The sequence below is a fragment of the Salminus brasiliensis genome, chromosome 5, assembly GCF_030463535.1.
Source record: "Salminus brasiliensis chromosome 5, fSalBra1.hap2, whole genome shotgun sequence".
Classification (NCBI taxonomy): Eukaryota; Metazoa; Chordata; class Actinopteri; order Characiformes; family Bryconidae; genus Salminus; species Salminus brasiliensis.
Window position 1 is genome coordinate 6,763,121 of NC_132882.1, and position 21,892 is coordinate 6,785,012.

Here is a 21,892-nt window from a genome sequence, read left to right on the forward strand (position 1 = left end):
TGTGTCTGATACTGTGCCTGGGGGTTCTAATAACGTAGTTGTTGAGTAAAAGTACAAGCTAGGGGTTTCTAATAAAGTGGCCAGTTAATGAAAGCACAGGTGAGTGTGAGTGTAAGTACAAGGTAGGTGTTTCTTAAAAGTGTTCAGTTAGTAGAAATACAAAATTATGTGTTTATAAGTGGCCACTAAGTGGAGGCACTGGGTATGGGTTTCTAATAAAGTGTCCAATCAGTGGAAGTACAAAAGTATGTGTTTCTAATAAAGTGGAGTCCACAGTGTAATGTAACTGGGCTATGTGGGTTGGGTGCTAGATTGCTGGCTGTAGTTATACTTGTCTGATACGCAGCAGCCCAGTCTGCCAGACATGCACAGCTAGGGAACATGCCAACATATGCCCATGGTTCTTTACACAAGAACCACTGAGTGAGGGTCCAAAACAACACAACTCTTTCTTTTCTAAAATATCTTTTATTACGTTAACAGTTTCAAAATAAGTTAAAACAGATGGACCTGGCTGAGGCTCAAAGTTCATTCACAAGCAACAAATTTCAGTGAAAGTAAAACATCTGACATCTCCAACATGTTTGATTCAGGAACTGAGGCTACGACAGGCATCGCTCTGCCATGTGTTTTACAGTAAAACACTTTAGGCCAGTTTCTGGGCACCAGATAAGCCTAGACCAAAAATGGTGAATATCAACAGCCAAAAGTAAGTAAGCTTATTCTGTGCCCAGAAAACTAGCCCTTCAAGTAATGATCCATCTTTATCAAACTTCATTCAACCAGAATTCAAATGAAATCATGCACTCATTTCTCTGTTTCCTGATGTGCGAAGATCAAAAATACGTTTTTCTTGGGTAGAGACGAACAGTGGGTCAGATTCATAAAACACACCACCAACAGCTAACATGCTAAGTCATGCTAACACATTTTCTTATTACATAGAAGTACTGGCGTTTTACTGGCGTTAGTGTGATTCATAACAGAACACCGCTCTGCAAAAAAAATACCACCTGAATGAGTTTTACTGTAAATTTCCAGGTATGAAGCTCATCTTTTTTTCTAAAACGTTCTCGAGCATGTTTGGTCACACAGGCAAGTCATCACCACATCCTATATATACAGGATTCATAGATCAGTTTGAACTAAGCATGGTCACCTGCAGAACACACTAATACCCAATTTAGCTATGAGGTTTGGAGGAAGGAGATATACTTTTTCAGCTCGTTCTAGATTTAAAAAGAGAATTTGAGAATGAAAGTTGTATAGTTTATGGGTGGTATCACTGCCTGTGATATATGAATGCATTTACTTTTACCACTATTCTTTTTTATTGTCTTACCATCATTACCGTCTGACTTTTCTTTGATGCTGTGTTTAACAGGAAAGCCTCAAATATTTTTGTCTTCGTGGTTTGATGTGAAATATTTGCTGTTCTGTTCTGTACGAGACTTACAGTCAAAGCTGGCTCCAAACAGGCGCTGAATGTTGGCCAATAGTATCTGTTGTGTCTGTCTATGTTGATTGACTATTGCTGAGAACACAGCTACGATAAAGACAGAGTAGCATGCTGAGCGCTGCTGTAGTGACCTGATGGATAGGACCTAGAGTATTTACTGTTCTGCACATTTTGCTTGCCATAACAGAGCAGAGAGTTTTATGAATCTGTCCCAAAACATCTGTCGAACATCATTCAGTTGAAACAGCACCATTGTGACCCACATCAGCTGGAGTTGGACTCCTGGATAATTAATAGAACACCCCTTCAAATAAGGACTAAGGTGGGTTGAACCTGATCATATTGATAATAATGTGGAGAAAATCTGATGATTCTCTGAAGTGTTGATTTTCCAAAGCATATAATGCTAATTACTGTAGCCATTTGATCTTATGTACTGTATGTGTGTGTGTATGTGTGTGTGCACATTTGTAGGAGTTGACCTGTGTGTATGGGGGAAATGTAACTCCCACAAACCTTCTGTGACCGCCCGTATTGCTCTTTACACAGTAGTAAAAGCCACAAAAGACACAAATCAACAACATTTACCCAAGACGAACAAAAAGCTAACAAGAAACAACACACACACACACACACACACACACACATACACACGTACACACAGAATCTGAAACGCTCCTCGCTAAAGAAGGTATTTAAGGGTCAACAAAAGACACTGCGATGTAGCGTGTGCCGTTGGTGGTGGGTAGTCCTTCATGAAGGTGGGTTAGTCTTCCCGGATGCATGAAGCTCCAGCCCTTCCTCGGCGACTCTATAGAGCAGTTATATCTGTGGAACCGACACCCTCCGCCCTAATAACACACACACACACACACACACAAACATTAATATTTAACCAACTGCAAACTTTTAGAACCTTCAAATCATTAGTGCTAAAAACTACAGCATATACACTATATTGACAAAAGTATTGGGACACTTGCTTGTTCATTGTTTCAAAGTGTTTATCCGGCTTTTGTTGGAGTAACTGTCTCTACTGTCCACGAAAGAAGGCTTTAGACTAGATTTTGGAGAAGCATTGCTGTGAGGATTTGTCTACATTCAGCGACAAGAGCGTTAGTGAGGTCAGGATGTTGGATGATCAACACCCCATCTTAACCCCAACTCATCCTTAAACTATTGGATGAAGCACCACCATCATTCTAGAGAACACAGTTCTTTCACTGCTCCACAGCTGCATACCCCCCTCTAGCCCACGCCTGACATTAGACCATCTTGCCAACAGAGACTAGATAAGCAATGGGTGCAACTTAAAGTAGCTGATTGCATTAATCACAAGGGGTGTCCACAAACATGCACACATAGTGTATTGGTGATCAGTAAAATGGTCAACAGGTATCTTATTGCCTTTATGTTTCCATCATTTTGTGCTTTTTCATATTATATACATTTTGGTCAAGGTCTCTGGCCTGGTCACGCTGGACATTATTCCACTTCTAAATTATTTAGCGGACAGTGGAACAACTATCTACAACCTTCACCACTTACTTCAACAATCAAGAGCAGACCAGACTAAATGTCTGAGGTTTAAATAAGACAGACTCCTCCAGAATCCTCACTAACCATCTGCTGATCATCTGCAGCTGATGTTCTGCTCCTGCTTCTAATGTTCTGCTTTTTAAGTAGTAAGAAATGTGGGAAATGTTCTGATCAACACCCCACCTTAACCCCCAACTCATCCTTAAACTATTGGATGAAGCACCACCACCAAAAGCGGGATAAGCACTTTGAAACAATGAACAAGCAAGTGTCCCAATACTTTTGTCAATGTAGTGTATATATTGTAGATAAGCTGATGTTTAAAGACATTTCTTCAATTGTATGTGTTTAGATATTTTACCTCCATCTCTTAGTATTGTTCACATGAAAATCACATCCCATCAATCCCATCCACTTTTTTACATTACTGTATGTACTGTAATTTATTACATCTGCACACATTTAATAGAGATGTAAGCAAATGTACACTAATCTATGACTACTACTAAGCTTTGTAATGTAGTAGCTTTCTAACCACCAAACAATTTCAGTAACCAGTCAGTGGCTCAAAGTGAGAAACTCAGGTGTCGAAACTGCTGCTGAAAGTTCCAACTGTAAGGGATGTTCATGTTGAGTTTTCATCCTTATAGGCAATAATTCTGGCAGCTGACAGATGAGGGCAGCATCAGTTGATTTTGCTACAATGCATAAGTGATTATACGCTTGCCTGAAAATCTGCGCCTTTCTGGTTGAGTGCTATGTTGATGGTGAACGTGGACGAGTCATGATGAGGTCTCAGGTACGCCTGTCTGTCAGGTGTGTACTTCACCACAAAGTTCATGATAGCGTAGCCCTGTAAGACACAGAAGAAATGCAACATCAACAGTCTGGCGCTTAAAATCTCTGTTGGACTGTTGCTACGGCTTGCTGCTACGTCATGGAGTATTGGGTGTAGCCAAATACTGACACATTGACATATCGTGATATTATGGTTTGCAATGCTGTATCGATTCTCAAAAACACAATATTTGAGTTTTAATTAATAGCGGCGGTGGACAGTGGTTCATTTTGTGTAGTGTTAAAACTCCGACCACTAGATGTTGTCTTTGTCAGTTTTATGTATAAGATTTGTATATGTATATTACATTGTGTTTTTATATTCACAAAAATTTCACATTCAAAAAAATGTAAGATCATCTTTTGTACGGTATCTCTATAATATATCGTGATACACTGAATTACACTGTAGCATATCGCCAGGTTTGCTAGCATGGAAACAGAGCCGTGTCTGTGCGAGCTCTGCATCAATTCCCCATTCACAGGCACATTCCACAAAAGGAAAGGTTCCTGTGCAAACAGCAGCTCTGAAAAAGAACCGCCGTCTTTATTTGTTCCTTTCCCCGAATTTACCGTTTAATACATGCGCTCTGAACTAACAGCGGGTTAGCTGTGCTTACTGTAGCCCAGATTCCATGAGTCAAATCAAGCAAGGAGCTCTCAGAGCTCATCCAGCGAGCACACAGGGCACGGAGAGAGTGAGTGAGAGATGTTTACAGCTGCTAAATCCGTCAGACCGGCCTTTTAAAACCAGCGCAGCAGCACAGACATGATTTCACACAGCACCATCCTCCACTGCTTTTACCAGCAGCCTTGGAAGCGGCGGCCGCAGAGCCTTCCAGGGTTTGAAGGGGCCGGCACAGCCTACCTTGGTGTAATATCCGGAGAAAACCTTCAGCGTGACGGGCGAGATGAACTCTCGGAGGAAGTGCAGCCACTCCTTGTCGTAATCGATCTGTCTCATGTGGATGTCGTCAGTGGGGACGCTCTCGTAGCCTCCAGTGATGCGTTTGTCCTGTCGAGGGGGTACATGATTATTGTAAAGGGAAAAAATAAGGAGCTGTTACGGGACAAATCCCAGCTCCTGTTACACACTGTGATTCGAAAATGTCCTCCACATGACACTCAAATGCACCCCTGACCAACTACAGTCGCAAGACTTCCTTCAGTTTACCAAAAATGATGATTCAGACTGGTGGAGGTCAGCTTCACAGTCTGCCTGAGCAAAGTATTCCAGCGACAGCTTTGACTGACCTCGTGTTTTCCACCGGACCAGGAGCCGAAGTTCTCCATCTCCTCCACCAGCTCATCGCAGGCCCGCTCAGACAGCACAGGGAACCAGAACACATCTGGACATGGCTGCAAACACACACACACACACATATAGTGAAGCTCAAAACATCTGCACAAGTCCAGACAGCTGAGGACTGTTACATTCATGCTACATGAAATTCCAGCTAAATGAACCAAAACAAGTAAGTGGCAGCCTAGAGGGAGCGGGAGGGTGGATTTTTCCACCCCCAGGTTGTCTTGACAAGTTCTCAGGAGATCTTTCAGTAGAATTATGACATGACTAGAAGCTCAGCAGTCAGACAATGGAGAACAAATGACTGATGGTTGTCTAGTAACCCTGATAGCTGTTAAGAGAGTCATGCCTCTACCTGCTCCAGATGGTTCTTTGTGAAGATCTGTGTGTAGTTGGGATGGATATATTTCTCCCTCCAGTCCTGTGGAGAACAAGGAAGGTTTGAATAGGTGTTGTCTACTCAGAGACCCTGCATACCGATCAGAGCTTAGCCTGTGTTCTTGCAGTCTCCACTGACTAAACACACTGCTTATCCGTCAGTGATAGAGAGCCACTGAGGTTATGGGGAGATCACATCCAGACGCTTCTTACATTTAAACAGCCAGCTTCTTTAGCAATGACTAAAACGTACATTCTGCAAAACTGCAAATCTGGTTGTTATCATTTAGTGCAATCTCCATGTATAAACAACCTATGATGAGGAGGAACATCTGCTCACTCACCACTGGGTTCTCGAATATCTGCCACAAGTCGTTGTTCAAGTGGGAGGTGTTGTAATTGGCTGTGGAAATAAGTCTTCCAAACTCATGGCGGTTCGTGATATACATGAAAACGCCCTGTAGCATTCAAAAGCAAAGATGTTAGACCTGATAAACAGAGCAGAATCAGACAAACAAACAAACAAACAAACAAACAACAATATTTAGGCTGAAAACAACACTGCTAAGATTTATGTATTTAATAGTATTTAAGTTAAAAAATCAAAAGTAAGAAGAAACAGCATTTGGTCAAATGTAAGGTCAGGTGAGGTAAAGAAACCTGTGATTACCTGAAGGGAAATGCTACAGACTTAGTCTTGCATAATTTGAAGTAAACAAGGCTATTCAGAGTGGTTTGGTGAGAAGATTATGAAGAAACGTACCGAGTCAGAATGGTTCACAGTGTGAAAGCAAAAAAAAAAAAACATTACGCAGCGTTTTTACCTTCAGAATGACGCAAATGCACCACTGACAGTAATGGGGACAATAGCGTCTCTTTCATTGCCTCTCCAAGCTCAGCATGTTGGCAACTGCACGATTACTTCAGGCAGAAATGCTGAGTATGAGGAGATTGGCTATTGGTTGAAATATGAATGGGAGCTCTCTTAGTGATCAGGCTTGACATGTTAGTGGGGAAAGCAAACCTCAATACTGAGATCTGCGCAAGTGCATTACCTACAACAGGCCACAAAAATTCATTTATTTTGTGCCTTACTGAGCCGAACGCTACAAACTATTAAAATATAGCTTTGAAACCGTAGTCTGATCTTCAGTTTCCAGTATTTTGGTCTCTCCCCATTCATAGAGATGGAACCTGGTCTTGTGTGACTGGAAATAACTGCCTGGCAACATTACAAAAATGCTTTGCGTATATGGACTTTGCTTCAGGGCAGGACAGGAAATTGCTCTTGTGAACTGTGTAACACTGTGTAGGTCATATTAATGTAAATTCCTCTAATACTACACTACGCCTCAGTCCACATGCTTCTTTACCTTTCTGTATCTCTCAGCTTGTCCAGAAATGCATGTTAAGTGTGTCAAAATGCGAGTTACACTTTCCAACTGTAGGGGGAGCTCAGGAGCAAGAAATACCAATTCGAGCATAATGCTACATGTATTTATTATTTATTTTTGTTCTTTCATTTATTTTTATAATCCAGTCATGGTAAAGCGGTACACTATATGGCCAAAAGTATTGGGACACTTGCTCACTCACACGTTCGTTTCTTCTGAAATCAAGCGTATTAAAAAAGTTAAGAGTTAGAGAGATCAGGATGTTGAATGATCACCACCCCACCTCATCCTCAACTCTCCTAACTTATCCCAAAAGTGCTGGATGAAGCACCAACCATCATTTCAGAGAACACAGTTCTTTCACTGCTCCACAGCTGAATGCTGGGGTGCTTTATAGTCCTGTAGCACATTAAGCTGTGTGTGTACATTTGTACATTTGTGTCAGTAATGGATGCAACTTAAGTAGCTGAAGGCATTCATTACAAGGGATGCCCACAAACATCTGGACATATAATGTACCGACAGGCTGTTGCAAGGCAAAGTAGTCTCTGCAAATGGCTCATTTTCCAGAATTTCTACTAATTTACCATCATCATCATCACCATCATCACCTACAACTACAAATATAACTCCAGAAAATGGTTAGATTCACTGGTTTCGAATAGTAAATACAGCGGCTATATTTGTGTAGTACCGTAACCGTGTCACATCAAACCACTCTGAATAACTTCGTTAGCATCTCAAGACTTAAAGCTGAATTGTCAGAATCCCCCTTCATCTCCCCTTCTGATTAATCTGTGCTTATTTCTGACGGGTAGAAGGGAGGAGGGAGGGGACAGAAACACAGCTTGTTTAGTGCTGTGTTTGAAGGAGGGGACAGAGAGAACTCAGGAATCTGATTCCTTTCCACTAAGAAGCAGGGAGTAAAGGGTGTGTTTGGTGGGGGGGGGTCTAGCATTTGGGCAGGTGAGCCTCCAAGACATCGTCTCAGTCTATGCTTTACCTGCTCTACAAAGTGAGTCTTCTGGCTAAAAAAAACAGTACACAGCCTGGCTCCAAAATCGCCATCGGCATTGGAGTTAAATGCTTTCGCAGGTGTTCTTGCCTAGGCTGAGATAGGTCAAGGAGGAATGGGAGATAAGCTTTATGTTACTGGTGTGCCCCTTGGAAAAAGCAGTACTGTGTGGAATTATGGGAAACAGTTGACTAATACTGCTTCCTCATCTCGGCTGGCTTTCGTTCTTAAGGAGTGGGGAAATTTATGGACAACTGTAGATACAGTAAGCTATGATTGAAAACAGGTGCTTTCTTGCCATCTCTATTTAAACAAAAAAAAAACCCTTCAGCATCACTTTCACAAAGGATTTGGCAGAGATTCAGAATACATCTGTCTGCAGGAGACAGATCAGACAGCATTTCAAAATGATCTCGGTGTTAAATATTCTACAAGGACATGCAGGTAAGACCTACTCATGTTACGCATCCTTCTAGGGCTCATAAAAGTCAAATTTAGTGCACTGGACATGCGTGTTATGTCTCCTGAATGTATTTAACAGATTTAGCTATGATCAGGTCAGATTGTGTGCATAATCTGATATACACAGTCATGCCATCACATTAGGACACCCCATGGATATCTTTGGACATCTGGACATTTGATCCCTGGACATTTGAAATTTTGAGATAATGAGGGCACTGTTAAAAGTATACGTTCCTCAAGTAACTTTTGGGGGTTCTTCCATTTGAAACTGTGGAGGATCCTCTTAAGGTGGTTCGAGGAACCTTCAAGGAACTTTCTTGAAGGTCCCTCAAATTAGAATCAGGTGCAGAACATCAGCTGCAGAGGATTCTGGAGGAACCCCTCTGGTTTGCTCTTGATTGAGGTTGTAATTAAGTGGTGAAGATCACCATGGCCAGCTCCAAAGAGCTCCTCAAGGCCTTCAGAAAGAAGGTGGTAGATGCAGAGGAGATGCAGAGGGAATTTTTGTTTTTAATATTAGTCGAATTTTCCCCCTTTTTTCCCAAATTGGTACTGCCAATTAATTCCCCCCTATAACTAGCAATGCTTCTGATATATGTAAACTCATGACTCTTGGCCATAGTGGTCTGGAAAGGGATTTAAACAGATCTCAAAACAACTAGAAATCAGCCGTTCCACTTCCCGGAAACAATGTCCAGATGTTTAAATATGCTTAACAAAGGACAAGGATTTCCTTGGGGTGCCCTAATCTTGTCCTGTTTTTCCACATGACTATACAACAGGCCATCTAATACTGGAATAACACTCAATAATGCATGATCATTATGTCATAGGTTAGTTTCATCAGTGAATTGCGAACCGTTTGGAAAAGTGATGCTTCCATATGTAACAGCAAAGAGCATGATTGTGTTCATCACAGAGAGGAAATAATGTAGAGTGATTAAAAAAATATATAAGGAACCTTTGGGGGTCTGAGCATATGGAATGATTCCGGAGAAGGAGAGTCTTTCTCTCTCTGTATCGTCTAAAATGAAGGAAAAGCACCAGGTAAATTTCCAATTCTGCTTTGACAACAACAAAAAAAGAGAGAGCGAAAGGGAAAATGGGAGTGTGTAGATATCAGACGCTTGGAGATGCCTGTGCAGGAGAGAGGCAAGGCTGGCCTGCAAAACACACTAGAGGGTTTGGAGTTCACATGTTGAGAGGGAAGAAAAAGATCTGTGCAGAGCTTCACACTCAGCTGAGCTTTAGGAGTGTTAGGCTTTGTGTTAGGCTGTGGTAAGCATGCTGAACATCTACATGTAATGTAATGTAAATATTTGGGGAGCAGTTCTCAATTCAGTCCTTGAAGATCTGCAGCTGGTCCACTTTGCTTCTCTAGTCCAACATTCAAACATTCAAGAGCCAGCTGGATGTTGGGAATGGTGAAATGGTAAAGAAATGAAACTTAGTGACCTGGTACTGACTAATAGTGGGGCTGCAACTATTGATTCCATTAATAAGCAATGAATCCATTTTATTATATAGATATTGGATTTATGGGATTCAAACACTATGGCGAGATTCCAAATTTAAAAATGTAAGTACCAAATTTATAATGGGCAATATCCATTAGCATGGTGTCTACAGGTATCATTAAATTTATTCATAATATAAGTACAAATTTAGACAGATCTTGCTTTTGGCTAGTTAGCTGAGCTAATTGTCTAATTGCAGTTCAACAAAACACACACACACATTTATATTATATATATATATATATATATATATATATATATATATATATATATATATATATATGGTACACTGTTGATGTCCCACAAAACCATTTTTCTTTTTTTTTCTATCCATTTTTTTTTTTGCTTTTCTGTATTTTAGAATTTCATAATAAACGGACCAATAGAAATGGTTCAAAATGTCCATCAAAACGTCCACCTTCCATTAAAAAATAAGGTTTTGTCCCTTGTAAAGTTCTCCTCATTTTGGCGATACAAGGTTTTTGTGTGACAGGGACAATATATGCGTTTACGAGGTCTTGATGTTGTGGGTGTTTTCTAAAAGCTCTCCCTAGTTCAGTCTGCTGAACACAGCTATAAAATGTAATATACAGATTTTCTTTTTATCATTTAGATTGTAAACTAATTACAATAATAAAAATACAAACTAATTGAGACAATTCAAAAAGGTGAATTTTAATCATTTTTTTAATCAGGTAATTGATTTTAATTGAGTTATCAATACAGCCATACTAGTTTTTTCATGAAGAAACCGCAACACACCCAAGGAAATTTCAACTGTGGATGGAATTAAACCGTGGATGAAATTAAAAAGTCTATAACAGACATTTTAAGGGGTATCTAGGGTATCTGGGTAACATTTTAAAGGATTTAAATACCCTAATATGTGGTTATATAAATAATAACATTTCTGTTTTAGAAATAAGCATTCATTTCTCAAGGAAAATGATCACTACATGTTTAAGATGATGTATCCAACCTGCTTCCATGGTTTACCAACCTATTATTAAACTTTTCTTATTGTCTGATTCACACTGGAGATTTTCATGCATATTTTGACTCATTATATCAGATATAATCTACCTTTATTAAACATTTTCTTTAATGTTACCATAACTGTTCTCCTAATAAGATTTTGCTAACAGATTGCTGTAGTTTAGACTACATTTTCTGTGGCTTGAATTGTGGCTTTTGTGGTATGAATACTAATAAGAGAAATGAATACCAGCGTTAGAACATGAGCTGTCAGATTATTCAGGTCAGCCATGTCACATCAACAACAGCTTTCCAAAAAATCTCTCAAATCAAGTCTGACACTCTAAACAAGTGGACAGGCTGGACGCCTTTAGGGACTGAATTGAGAAGCTTTAGAAATGAATGAAGGGCAACAAAGAAAGCCAGCCAAACATTTCCATTCCTACAGGTCAAAGGTCACAGATGAAGTATGGAGAGCAGAGGAATGACGAGGCACAAATGGAGAGGAAAGGTGGCGAACGCACCATAGACACTAATGTAAACACAGCCGCCATGCCTTGGACACAAACAGCACACTGATACACTGAGTCAGATACTTGCCAGTTATTTCTTTGTCACAGAAGTGCAGCAGATGTGTTAAGAAACATGACATCAACACTAACACTGTCTCTGAGCAAATCACAGTGTGCCTCCGAAAATACACAGACTTACATTGTACTTGCTCAAAAATTGCCAAAAACATGCAATAGACAATGTAAAGCTGATGACTGTTTACAAAACACTGGTTTGTTAAGTAAACCAAAAAACACATCATGTTCCTCTTACAACCCAAATGCAGAAAGCCGTCTGCCGCCCTGAGTTTGTTTATTTAAGGTTGTACTGGAGCTACAGGGCTAATGTAGCTAAAATGTAATGAAATCCTATACCCCACTGGTTAACATTGTGCAAACCACATGCCTGAATCATCACACACTTGCGTTGAACCGCACTGAGTTGTTAAGTAATCTCAAATAGACTTATGGTGTTTATGGTTTCTGACACTGTATGATATACTGCTATCTATAAAAATGGACTACAGTATCGAGCACAGCTAAAAACAGTGGTAGCAGCCTTCCCCAAGCCTCAATTTTGTTTGCACAAGCAGTTTGCATTATGCTAAGTGGTGGGCTGTAAGCAGTGGTTGAATTGTAAAGACTTCCAAATGGCATGGTGCATTTAAATGATGGTGGTGGAGGCTGAGGGGGGTTTGTTTATAAGTTGCAGAAGTGCTTACAGTTTTTACTGGTGGAGAAAAAGTATTTTCAGATCATATACATATACTGTAATGTGATTAAATCTCGGCTTAAATGTGTTATACCTCGACTTCAGCTCAAAGGCTCCCGATAATTTTGGAAATCCCTGGATTGGTACTGTAATGTATTTATTTATTTATTTATTTAATTATTTGTGTGTAAATGTGAATGGCAAAACCAATCATTTTGTAAATAATTTACAAGTCATTAATACTCTATTTCTGACTGTTATTTAGGGATTAACAGATTACAGGGATTAACAATCTACTGTAATTCTGACTGGTGGATTTACGCTATGGAACGTGACAGTTACAGCTAGCTCCTTATCAAAATATCTGAGGTTAGGAACTACGAGAGTGGGGCGCAAAAAAGGAAAGTCCCCAAACAATGGATAACATAAGAATGGAAACTGACTTTCAAAATACCCAAAATAACAACCCAAAAGTCGAACGATAACTAATTTATAATAGGAAGGATCCAAAAGAGCTCCCATATGAGGGTGTGACTACCACTACAATGTCCAGAACCAGGCCTATGTCCACCTTTTACAAACTCTTAGTGGAAAAAACTCACTGTGATCTGATATGTGCCATAAAAGAATGAGCCACCGGACTCTGAAGCCTACTGAGAGTGACATTTAGAGAAATCTGGAGAAAGGACTTCTAAAGGTAGACTAAGCTTTTCTTTATTTTGTATGTTCCAACAGGGCTCATACCGAATCTGTAATTAATTATTGGTCCTGCTGATTGTTATCTATGTGATATTGCTTTGGTTTTTATCCTTATCTGCTTTGGGTTACCTGGTTATATTCGTTATATTCGGTGGGAACTCAGTTGGGTTGTATTGTGTTAAATTATGCTGATTTAATGAATGCCATATGTGAGGCCCACGGCCAGCCACAGTCTCTAGGCCCAAAGCTGTCCTTGAACCTCCACTCATACAGAGCCCCTTTGTATAAGCCTCCATTACTTAGCACTTACCATTACTTAGCTATATTAGACTAGTAGCTCCAGTTGAAAACACTACAAGCACAATATGGACAGCAGTCATGCTTTGGCTGATTTGGGGTAAGAAGGAAATTGTACAAATCTGATCTCACTGAAAGGTTTGGTAAAAAAAAAAGGTTTTGGATTCTCTATGCTAGGTCTAGCCTATAGAGCATGCTAACGTGAGCTTGTGTGCTACCAGTCTTACCAGCTCCCTGGTCTTCCTGCACAGAGCCATATCAGGATCCAGCTTCTCCAGGACGAACACGTTCCTCTCTTTCAGCTCGTTCCTCAAAGTCTCGCCTTTTACAAGGTAAATATGGGCCATGTAGGGAATGTTCCACACACCGCTGTTGGAAGGAAAAGGAAATAGACCAAAAACGTTCCATTTAAACCCTAACATAATTGATACTGTTTCATTCCTGGCTGGTTTTTCTCATTATAGCCTATTCAACAAGAGGATCCGAGTTGGTCCAGGGTATTATGTTGGGAAACATATGTTATCCATTTCTTGTGTTTTGTCTGGGGGAGATCCCATGATATAATCACTAATTATCTTTTTTTTTAACACGCCAGATTTACAGCCAGGAGAACCGTTTGCATGCTGAGATTCTGATTCAGTCCAAAGAGAACTACATCACGGCTCTTGCCTTTTCTAATCTAAAAAAGATAGAGCAACCACAGCGCTGTGGTGTAAGGCGTAAAATATAGGCTGCTCTGTCTTTACAAGTGTTCTTGGAGCACTCCCAACACACTTACACTCGCTTTCCTTGCACGATTTCAATGTAGTCCTCAGAGCGAGCGTAGTAGCCGTCCAAGCTCAGCGCTCCCCAGAAGTTGGACCAGAGTTTGCCATGGCGAGTGACGAGGGGACCAATGATTTTCCTAAGGGAACAGAAGCAGATAAGCAGCCAATGAAGAGCGAATGAGCCAATTAGGACCGAAGAACAGGGATATCTTATCTAAAAGATATTGAGCTCAGAGGAACAGAATAAACATTTAAGCAAGGTTAGAAGAGTATAGCATCGTTGTCATACAAAAAACATGTATTTCCATAATGACTCCTGTAAAGAAATTTCATTCCAAGGCATTTAGAGCTTTTTTATTGGTCCATTCATCACAAAATGTTCAATGTAAAAAAACATCTGCCTGATTAAAAAAATGAAGATACAATGTTTGTGTAACAGCAACCTTATCCACCCTTAATATCTGCTAATCTCCCACGTTTCTCAGAGGTCTGAGTAATAAGCATGTCTAGGTGGAGAGTAGTGAGGAGTGGGTGGGGTATAAAGGATCCAGGGAGAGGTTCTGCCAAGGATGATAGTGTCAACATATAGAAGGTTGCTGCTCAACACTAAGTACTCGAGGAAAAAATTCCTCACTATTTCATTTAAGGCGGAGTTACAGACACAGAACTAAACTGTCAACCTCTAGGGGGCGCACAAGTTAGGGCTGAACACTGAACATGTGAAAATGTGGTTTATCAGTAGATGAATTCTCTTGTTCTAGCAAAATGTGGCAGGAGACATGTCTGAAAATATCTGTAGCCTTACTTAGGACCATATTCTTAATTTCTTACGAAGATACTGTTTTCCCTAAGGTACAGTTTATTAGGGGTTTACTGGGAGTGGGGAGTTCTTGCAAAAACAAGAATTGTTTAACCAGCTTTTATTCATTTTTGTAAACATAGAATTTGGTGGAGTATTCCTTAAAAAAAAACAGTATTACAGTATTTCTCCATTATTTACAAAAATCAAGAAATACAGAGCTCAGCAAAAGTCAGGAACCACCTTTATTTATTTAATTTCTGTCATAAGGTAATTTTCAGGAGATATCTTTGGGGAGGCTACCTGAGGAAAGAGGAACTCTGACGAAAAGCAGACCCAGCCAACATGCTCACATGGGACACAATTTTTACTGGGACCCAGCTGGGCTTCCTAAATGGGCCCCTCCTTAATCTCACATAGGTCCTATATAAGCCCCATATGCAGTGTACAAGCCAGATAAGCCCCCATGTTTAACCCTTCCTGGTTGCATCACTGACCCTGGTAGGCATCCATATGTGGTTCCAACAATACATTCTGGTTCCCAATTGGGCTTTTGTTCAGACTCTACATGGACAAGTCAAAAAATGAATATGCAGTGAAAAGGGGACCTCTAACAACTGTGCACCAAAACTGGGCAATAGTAAAAAAACACCACATAAAGCTTTAATCACTGAGATCAGCTTTGAGAACAAGCTCCAGCTCGGGTCTGAAAGCATGTGGAGCTGATCAAGAAACTGCTGGAGCTGCTGCTGTTCTCAGAACAGAGTCCAAACCTCAATATTACTGAACGTGTTTGGGATGACCGGGGCGGTGAGAAGCAGAAAATGCTCTGACTGAACTTTGGAGATGCGGAACATTCTTCTGCACTGAAAGTGAGTCTCCTGAAAGGAATGGAAGCTGGAAGCAGGTGGTGATGCTCTAAACACTGCAAAATCTGATATTAGACTTAGATGCTGAGGCTTTTGTGTGATTTTGCTTGTGTCAAATAAAATTTTCCTGTTCATTTACCTGACAAGGACAAAAGATGAACCTCTATCGTATGACTGGAAATGAAATAAAAGGGTGGACGTTGACCTGTGCAGTGTACTGTATATGACATATCTGTATATGTGTTTTGTAAACTGCAGCATATTGCATGTGTTCATTTTCTGAGACATTTTCAGAGCTGGTTTCGATTTTCCTTTACAGACACTGTGTTTCCTTAAGTGTGACACTGAGAATTATGTAGACCCACAGTCCAGAGCTTCTCTGGTGCACCACTATAAGGTCGCTAGCACACATAAGGAATGCTATCGTGAGTGAAACATGTCATTGAAAATACATTATAGAAAATTATAGAGGCGCTTGACAATGTGCATGCGAGACAATAAAAGGCCACATTTCCAAGGTTACGTTTTACATTTTCGCCCCAACAGCTTGATGCCAGCGGAGAGATTTCCCACAGCTTCTTTAAAAATATCTGGCCAGAGGTTTCTCTACAGCAGGGCTAAATATTGACACTCAGTCGGAGCAGCTGTCTCATAGACGTTTGCTCATCAAGGCAGAGGGTTAGGGTAGAGAAGTGTCTGTTTTTCTGCCTAATGCAAACTGGCATCCCAGACCTAAGAAGATGCTGTTTCTAAACGCTGAGGGAAAACAGGAAGCCGTCTGGGCTTATTATTTTTTTTATGAAGACTCATTTTGGCCAGCAGGCCTGTGTCCATGCCTTGAGGGGTACCAGTCCTTCACCAGACGCCAGACAACAGATCAGCAGAAGCATCCAGAAGGACGTCATGCCTGGCAGCTCGTTAGCATTACCTGTTCTGCTCCACGAGGAGCTTCAGCGTCTGCCGGTTGGTGAGCATGACGTCTGCGTCGATGCTGAAGTAGTAGTCGCACTCCGAATCCCTCCGACAAAGGTCCCTTCTCAGCAAACGGAGAACATGAAACAATACAGAAAAACATGAAACAAGTTTTAGCTGGAATGTACACTAGGTGGACAAAAGTATTGGGACACTTGCTCATTCATTGTTTCATTAAAAATGGAGGGTCTCCTGTCCAGGGAAGAAGAAGGCTTTCTACTATATTTTGGAGGAGCATTGCTGTGGGAATTTGATTGTATTGTCAGGATGTTGGATGATCACCACCCCAACTCATCTCTTCTTTTTTTTTAACTTAAACCGTGAGTGACTGTCTCTGGTGTGAGATGATCTGCGGCACAATCCGTGAGTGGATGCACTTCAGCCAAGAGCAGCCTAGCTGATAAATGGCAAAGAGGACAAACCCTTGCTGTATATATACACACATGCGTGAAATGTGCTTCACTTTTTATACTGATTATGATGTTCAAAATCCTGTAGTGTGTATCAGGCTTTAGGCCTGGGCTGCAAATCAAATCTACCGTTTCAAAAGTGAGTATTTTGGCGAGTCGAGAGTGGTGATGTCATGGTTAAAATAGTCTGTGAACCACAAGCATATGAAATTATAACTTATAGGCAAACACAAAAAGAACCCCATTTTAATCAGAATTTAGGAAAAGTCAGTAATAAGGCAATGGTCTAATCACACACTGTGAAAGTCTTCAGAATGGGGTGCTCATAAACTGGAAAACCTTAGTCTAGAGACGACTGCAGCATTGCTTTAGCATGTAGCATTAGGCTTGTCTGGCCTGTTTACAGGAGATAATTGTTAATTTAGCACAAAGTCATTATTTACTGCATGTATTCTAATACTGGTGATTTCCCACAGCAATGCAGTAAACTACACTTGTCTGACAAAAATATCTAACTATAATCATGCAGATGAAATTCCATTATCAGAAAGGTATTAGTTACTTTGTGAGTTCTGAGGGTCTACGTCTCACACGTAAGGACCCTGCACCTGCACATCCACGCTGGTGAGTGCACCTATTGTACCTCATGCTGCATGGCTGCACTCCTACACAGCACAAAGTCTATCAGAGCAGGAATGCATGAACAGCTTAGGTGGTCTTGCTTGAGTTACGTCTCAATGAGCCAGTCAGCATATGAGGGAGTACTGCACACAAAGAGGGCGACTGATGTGTGTTTATAGGGCGTATAAAACTGCTGTGTTCTGGAATGAGCTCCTGGTTTTTTTTATAATGCAAAACTAGTAATAAATAAATAAAATAAAACATATTAACTAGAGACAATAATTACTGCTGGCAGCAACTAACATGGCAAGATATTTGGTATTGCAGTCCAGGAGAACACTCTGTATAGCATTCTGTACTCTAAATATTTTTTAGGTTCTATATGGGATCACTCGGATTATGACTCCCTCAATTACCAAATAACCCTTATGTAGCTATCGTCTTTGAAATATGGCTTGAAGTTGTTTTATGCATTTGCTAGCAAACAATAAAGACAATAAACATGAATACCTTATTCAAAAAGTTTTAATCAGCTATAATATCTATTATAATATATATTTCTATTTATCTATTAAATAGACTAATAATAAACTAACTAATAATAGTCCAAGTTTTTTTTCCTGTCAAAATGTAAAATCCAAGGATGTGCAGCAAGTAAGTAAGGAGCAGCAATTAAAATCTAACAAAAGTAAATCAGTTCCCATAAATCTTTGGATCAGCAAAAAAAGAAAAAAGGGGAAACAAATATTAATTTTAATATTCTTTTAGTCTGCAAGTGTTTCGTGTTATAGTTTTGTTTGTCTTAGTGACTTACTTAGACAGTCTGGTCGTTTGTATTAGTAGCTTTTATTTTGACAGTCTGTTTGTTTATATTGTGCTGTTTGAGACTTTTACTTTGACACACATGGTCTGTTCTTGAATCAGTGCCTTTTATTATGGCACAGTCTGGCTGAACCCACAATACCGTCAACCCTCCTCTTCTCATGGCATAGCCAGCAAGCTGAGTGGCTCTTTTTGTTGAAAGGCGGGAATGTATCCATAAACATTTGCCATGTTGAGTGCTACGAGAACCTCCATTCATATTTAAACCAGTGACCGTCTTCTACTTTATAACGCCTCTGACTAATAAGTGACTTTAAGTGACTAACTTAAAGATGACTCTTTTTTACACTCAGTCTCTATCTCTCTGAGACCCCTCACCTCACACTAATATAACTCTGCTCTTCACTCACACACCAGAGTGATGTCTCTGCAGATGTGTGACTGTGTTGCCTTATGTTTTGGTATCGCTTTTATCCATATTCTTCGTTCAAGTGACAGACAGCTGCTCAGTCTGTGTGTTTGTTTTTCACTGCAGCTCTACGTCCAGATTGAGGGAATTCATTACCATACATCTAGAACAAATTCTCTAATGTTCAGAGCTGTATTTTTAAGCATATGTGTGTTGTTTTGCAGGATGCTACCAGATTTCATCTGTACAAGCAGCTTTTCTGGTTCTGATCGTAAACTAGAGCCAATTGTTTTCATTCTCATAGTAATTTAGCCTCGTTACTTTATATATTTTTGCACGGCACTCTGGAATTATTGAGGGTGAAAAGAGAGGCTTACATGCCCAGGTTCCTTGCATCCCCTTGGCTCATGTTCTCCTCCGGCCCAACAACCTTAAAACTGCGGAACACGTTCTTGTTCTCCTCCCAGAAAGCCTGCAAGTGCTTCTCGTGGTAAACCTCCTGGTGTGGGAGAGGTGGGTAAACGAGGTCAGAGACAGGGGGCAGACTAAAACACTATCTGGAACCTTGTGGTGTTTCTCACGTCAAATGCAGCTGCACACTCACGTTGTTATGAATGAACACATCCAGTTTATCTTTGGGATAATCCAGGGTCAGGAGCCGCTGGAGGAACTCGGGTAGAAATGGAGTCGGCTGCTCGATAAACACACCGATTTTCACTCGCGGGAATTCCTGTTCAGACAGAAAGAATGAATCGGTTGTGCACTCAAGGAACACAAGGATCCAACAAACAGTGATGTTCTAAAGCGGGCAGATATCTTTAGAAAGTAAACAAACACATAAAGCACTCACATTCTAGAACAGTTGAAATGTGGCAGAACATTTAGGAAGAATAATAATGTGGAGAACATTCTAGAACAGTGGTAATGAGGGAGAACACTGAGTGAGGAGAGGACGTTCTAGACTAGTGTGAATGAGATGAGGACATTTTAAACCATTGTGAAAGAGATTAGGACATTCTAGACCAGTGTGAATGAGATGAGGACATTCTAGACCAGTGTAAATGAGATGAGGACGTTCTAGACCAGTGTGAATGAGGGAAAGACATTCTAGAACAGTGTACATGATAGGACAATTATATAACTGTGTGAACGATGGGAGAACATTCTAGAACTGTGTATATGAGGGGAGGACATTCTAGACCAATCTGAATGAGATGAGGACATTCTAGACCAATGTGAATGAGGGGAGGACATTCTAGACCAGTGTGAATGAGATGAGGACATTCTAGACCAATGTGAATGAGGGGAAGACATTCTAGAGAACAATCGGATTGTCCATTAGGCCACATCTCTACATTCCATACAGCCCTGCTATCAAATATATATACTCTACAGCCCACAAGCTGTCACTGCCGCTAACTCTCAGCTCACGAGAGAAGCAGCAGAGTAGCTAGAAGTTGTCTCAGGTCAGACGGTGGACAATCCTTTCCCACGACATGGAGCTGAAGGCCATACAGATCAATCACTGCCACTCTCCCAGCCACTTGACCATCGCACCGGGCCCCAATGAAACGGGAGCCCAAGGGAGGCATGTAATTAGCCAGTTCCGTGGCGGATCTGTGTTCCTGGGATGGATTGAGGGAATGTCATGAGATTGAGCCAAAAGCTCTTAAACTGTAACAGAGAATGAGACACCAGGAGAAAGGATGGGGGAGGTTTGGTGTTTGGAGTCAGATCATAGACAGAAGCAGGTCATCTTTAAATCTCTGCAAATCCATGGAGAGATGCCAAATGCTGTTTCTCCAAAGCTGGACCCAATCGTTCCTGGTCTGATGACCAAGCTAAGGGCCTGCATTTAGACTGAAAGCCTTGATCTACTTAAGCTCTGAATCCACATCTTGACCAAGAGCAGGGTAGATTAAGGAAGGACCTTCTAGAACAGTATGAATGTAGGGAGAAAGGAAGAAGGAGGCCATAGAGGTTTGGTGTTTGGAGAAGGATCATAGACTGAAGCAGGTCATCCTTAAATCTTTGCAAATTGAGAGACACTGAACGTTGCATCTCCTAAGCTGGGCCCAATCCTAACTGTGAGACACATCGGTCCTGGTCCTTCATAAAACTAAAAGAGGACTGATGACCCAGCTATGGTCCTGCATTTAGACTGAAAGCTTAAGGGAGGACCTTCTAGAACAGTGTAAATGTAGGGAGAAAGTACAGAGAAGGATGTAGAGGTTTGGTGTTCCTTAAATCCCTAAATCTCTGCAAATCCACTGTGAGATGCTTAACGCAGCTTCTCCAAAGCTGGGCCCAACCCTTCCTGCTCCTTCATAAAACTAAAAGACGACTGATGTTAGCTATGATCCTGCATGGCCCTACATTTGCAGCTATGGTACTGCAATTAGACTAAAAACCTTGGTCCAATTAAACTCTGAATCCACACCCAGACCTTCTTGTATCTTCTAACTCATTTATTAATGCGTTTCTCTTTCTGTTCTCTGGTTTTGCTTTCTTCTCTAGACTCATATCCACCAATTTAGGTACAAAGAGAAAAAAAAGAGGATCATTACCATTTAGACTGATTTCATTTTTGCCATTTTGTTGAAAGTGGAGAAGATCTGTGCTCAAGATCTTTATGCCCAACAAAATCCAATAGACGTAATTTGTTACAAAAAGCTTGAAATGAGCCCAAGTTCTGTGGCTGATGAGAGAAAAGGGATGCCTCACTTGATTTGTGTGGAATTGCTCACAAACCTAAGTCCAACCAGAACTGCTTCTCAGTTCCATGATTCAGAGGTGAAATCCATCTTTGGTGCATCATTGGAAAAACAGACAGCGAGCTGTCTGAACTGATTCGAACCAAACGACATGGACGTGTTTCAGTACACTCTTTCATTAGTGTGACAGTCATCTACACGCATATTCCGCACATTCGCAATCCTCTGTAAAATGATCCAGACCTTACAGCTGTGGTGTGGTTGAAAGCCGTTATTATGACAATCCTTGAATTCTCATTAACGCTACAGATGGCAAAGATGATGGAGCAGACTAACATCATCGAGTCCACCCACAGAGGCCATTT

General features: G+C 40.7%; 1 protein-coding gene across 1 annotated transcript in view; it reads right to left on the minus strand.

The window, feature by feature from the left end:
- Positions 1–448: 448 nt before the first annotated feature.
- The window catches only part of plod2 (procollagen-lysine, 2-oxoglutarate 5-dioxygenase 2), a 63,074-nt gene continuing 41,630 nt past the window's right edge, over positions 449–21,892 (minus strand). The window contains exons 9-20 of the mRNA XM_072679320.1: positions 19,418–19,543; positions 19,191–19,312; positions 16,508–16,612; positions 13,923–14,048; positions 13,372–13,513; positions 9,355–9,417; positions 5,864–5,977; positions 5,497–5,562; positions 5,090–5,194; positions 4,704–4,850; positions 3,726–3,851; positions 449–2,310 (exon numbers count right to left, since the gene is read on the minus strand). Of these exons, the coding sequence (XP_072535421.1) occupies positions 2,155–2,310; positions 3,726–3,851; positions 4,704–4,850; positions 5,090–5,194; positions 5,497–5,562; positions 5,864–5,977; positions 9,355–9,417; positions 13,372–13,513; positions 13,923–14,048; positions 16,508–16,612; positions 19,191–19,312; positions 19,418–19,543 (1,398 nt within the window). The 3' untranslated portion in view covers positions 449–2,154. The remainder of the gene's footprint in view (positions 2,311–3,725; positions 3,852–4,703; positions 4,851–5,089; positions 5,195–5,496; positions 5,563–5,863; positions 5,978–9,354; positions 9,418–13,371; positions 13,514–13,922; positions 14,049–16,507; positions 16,613–19,190; positions 19,313–19,417; positions 19,544–21,892) is intronic.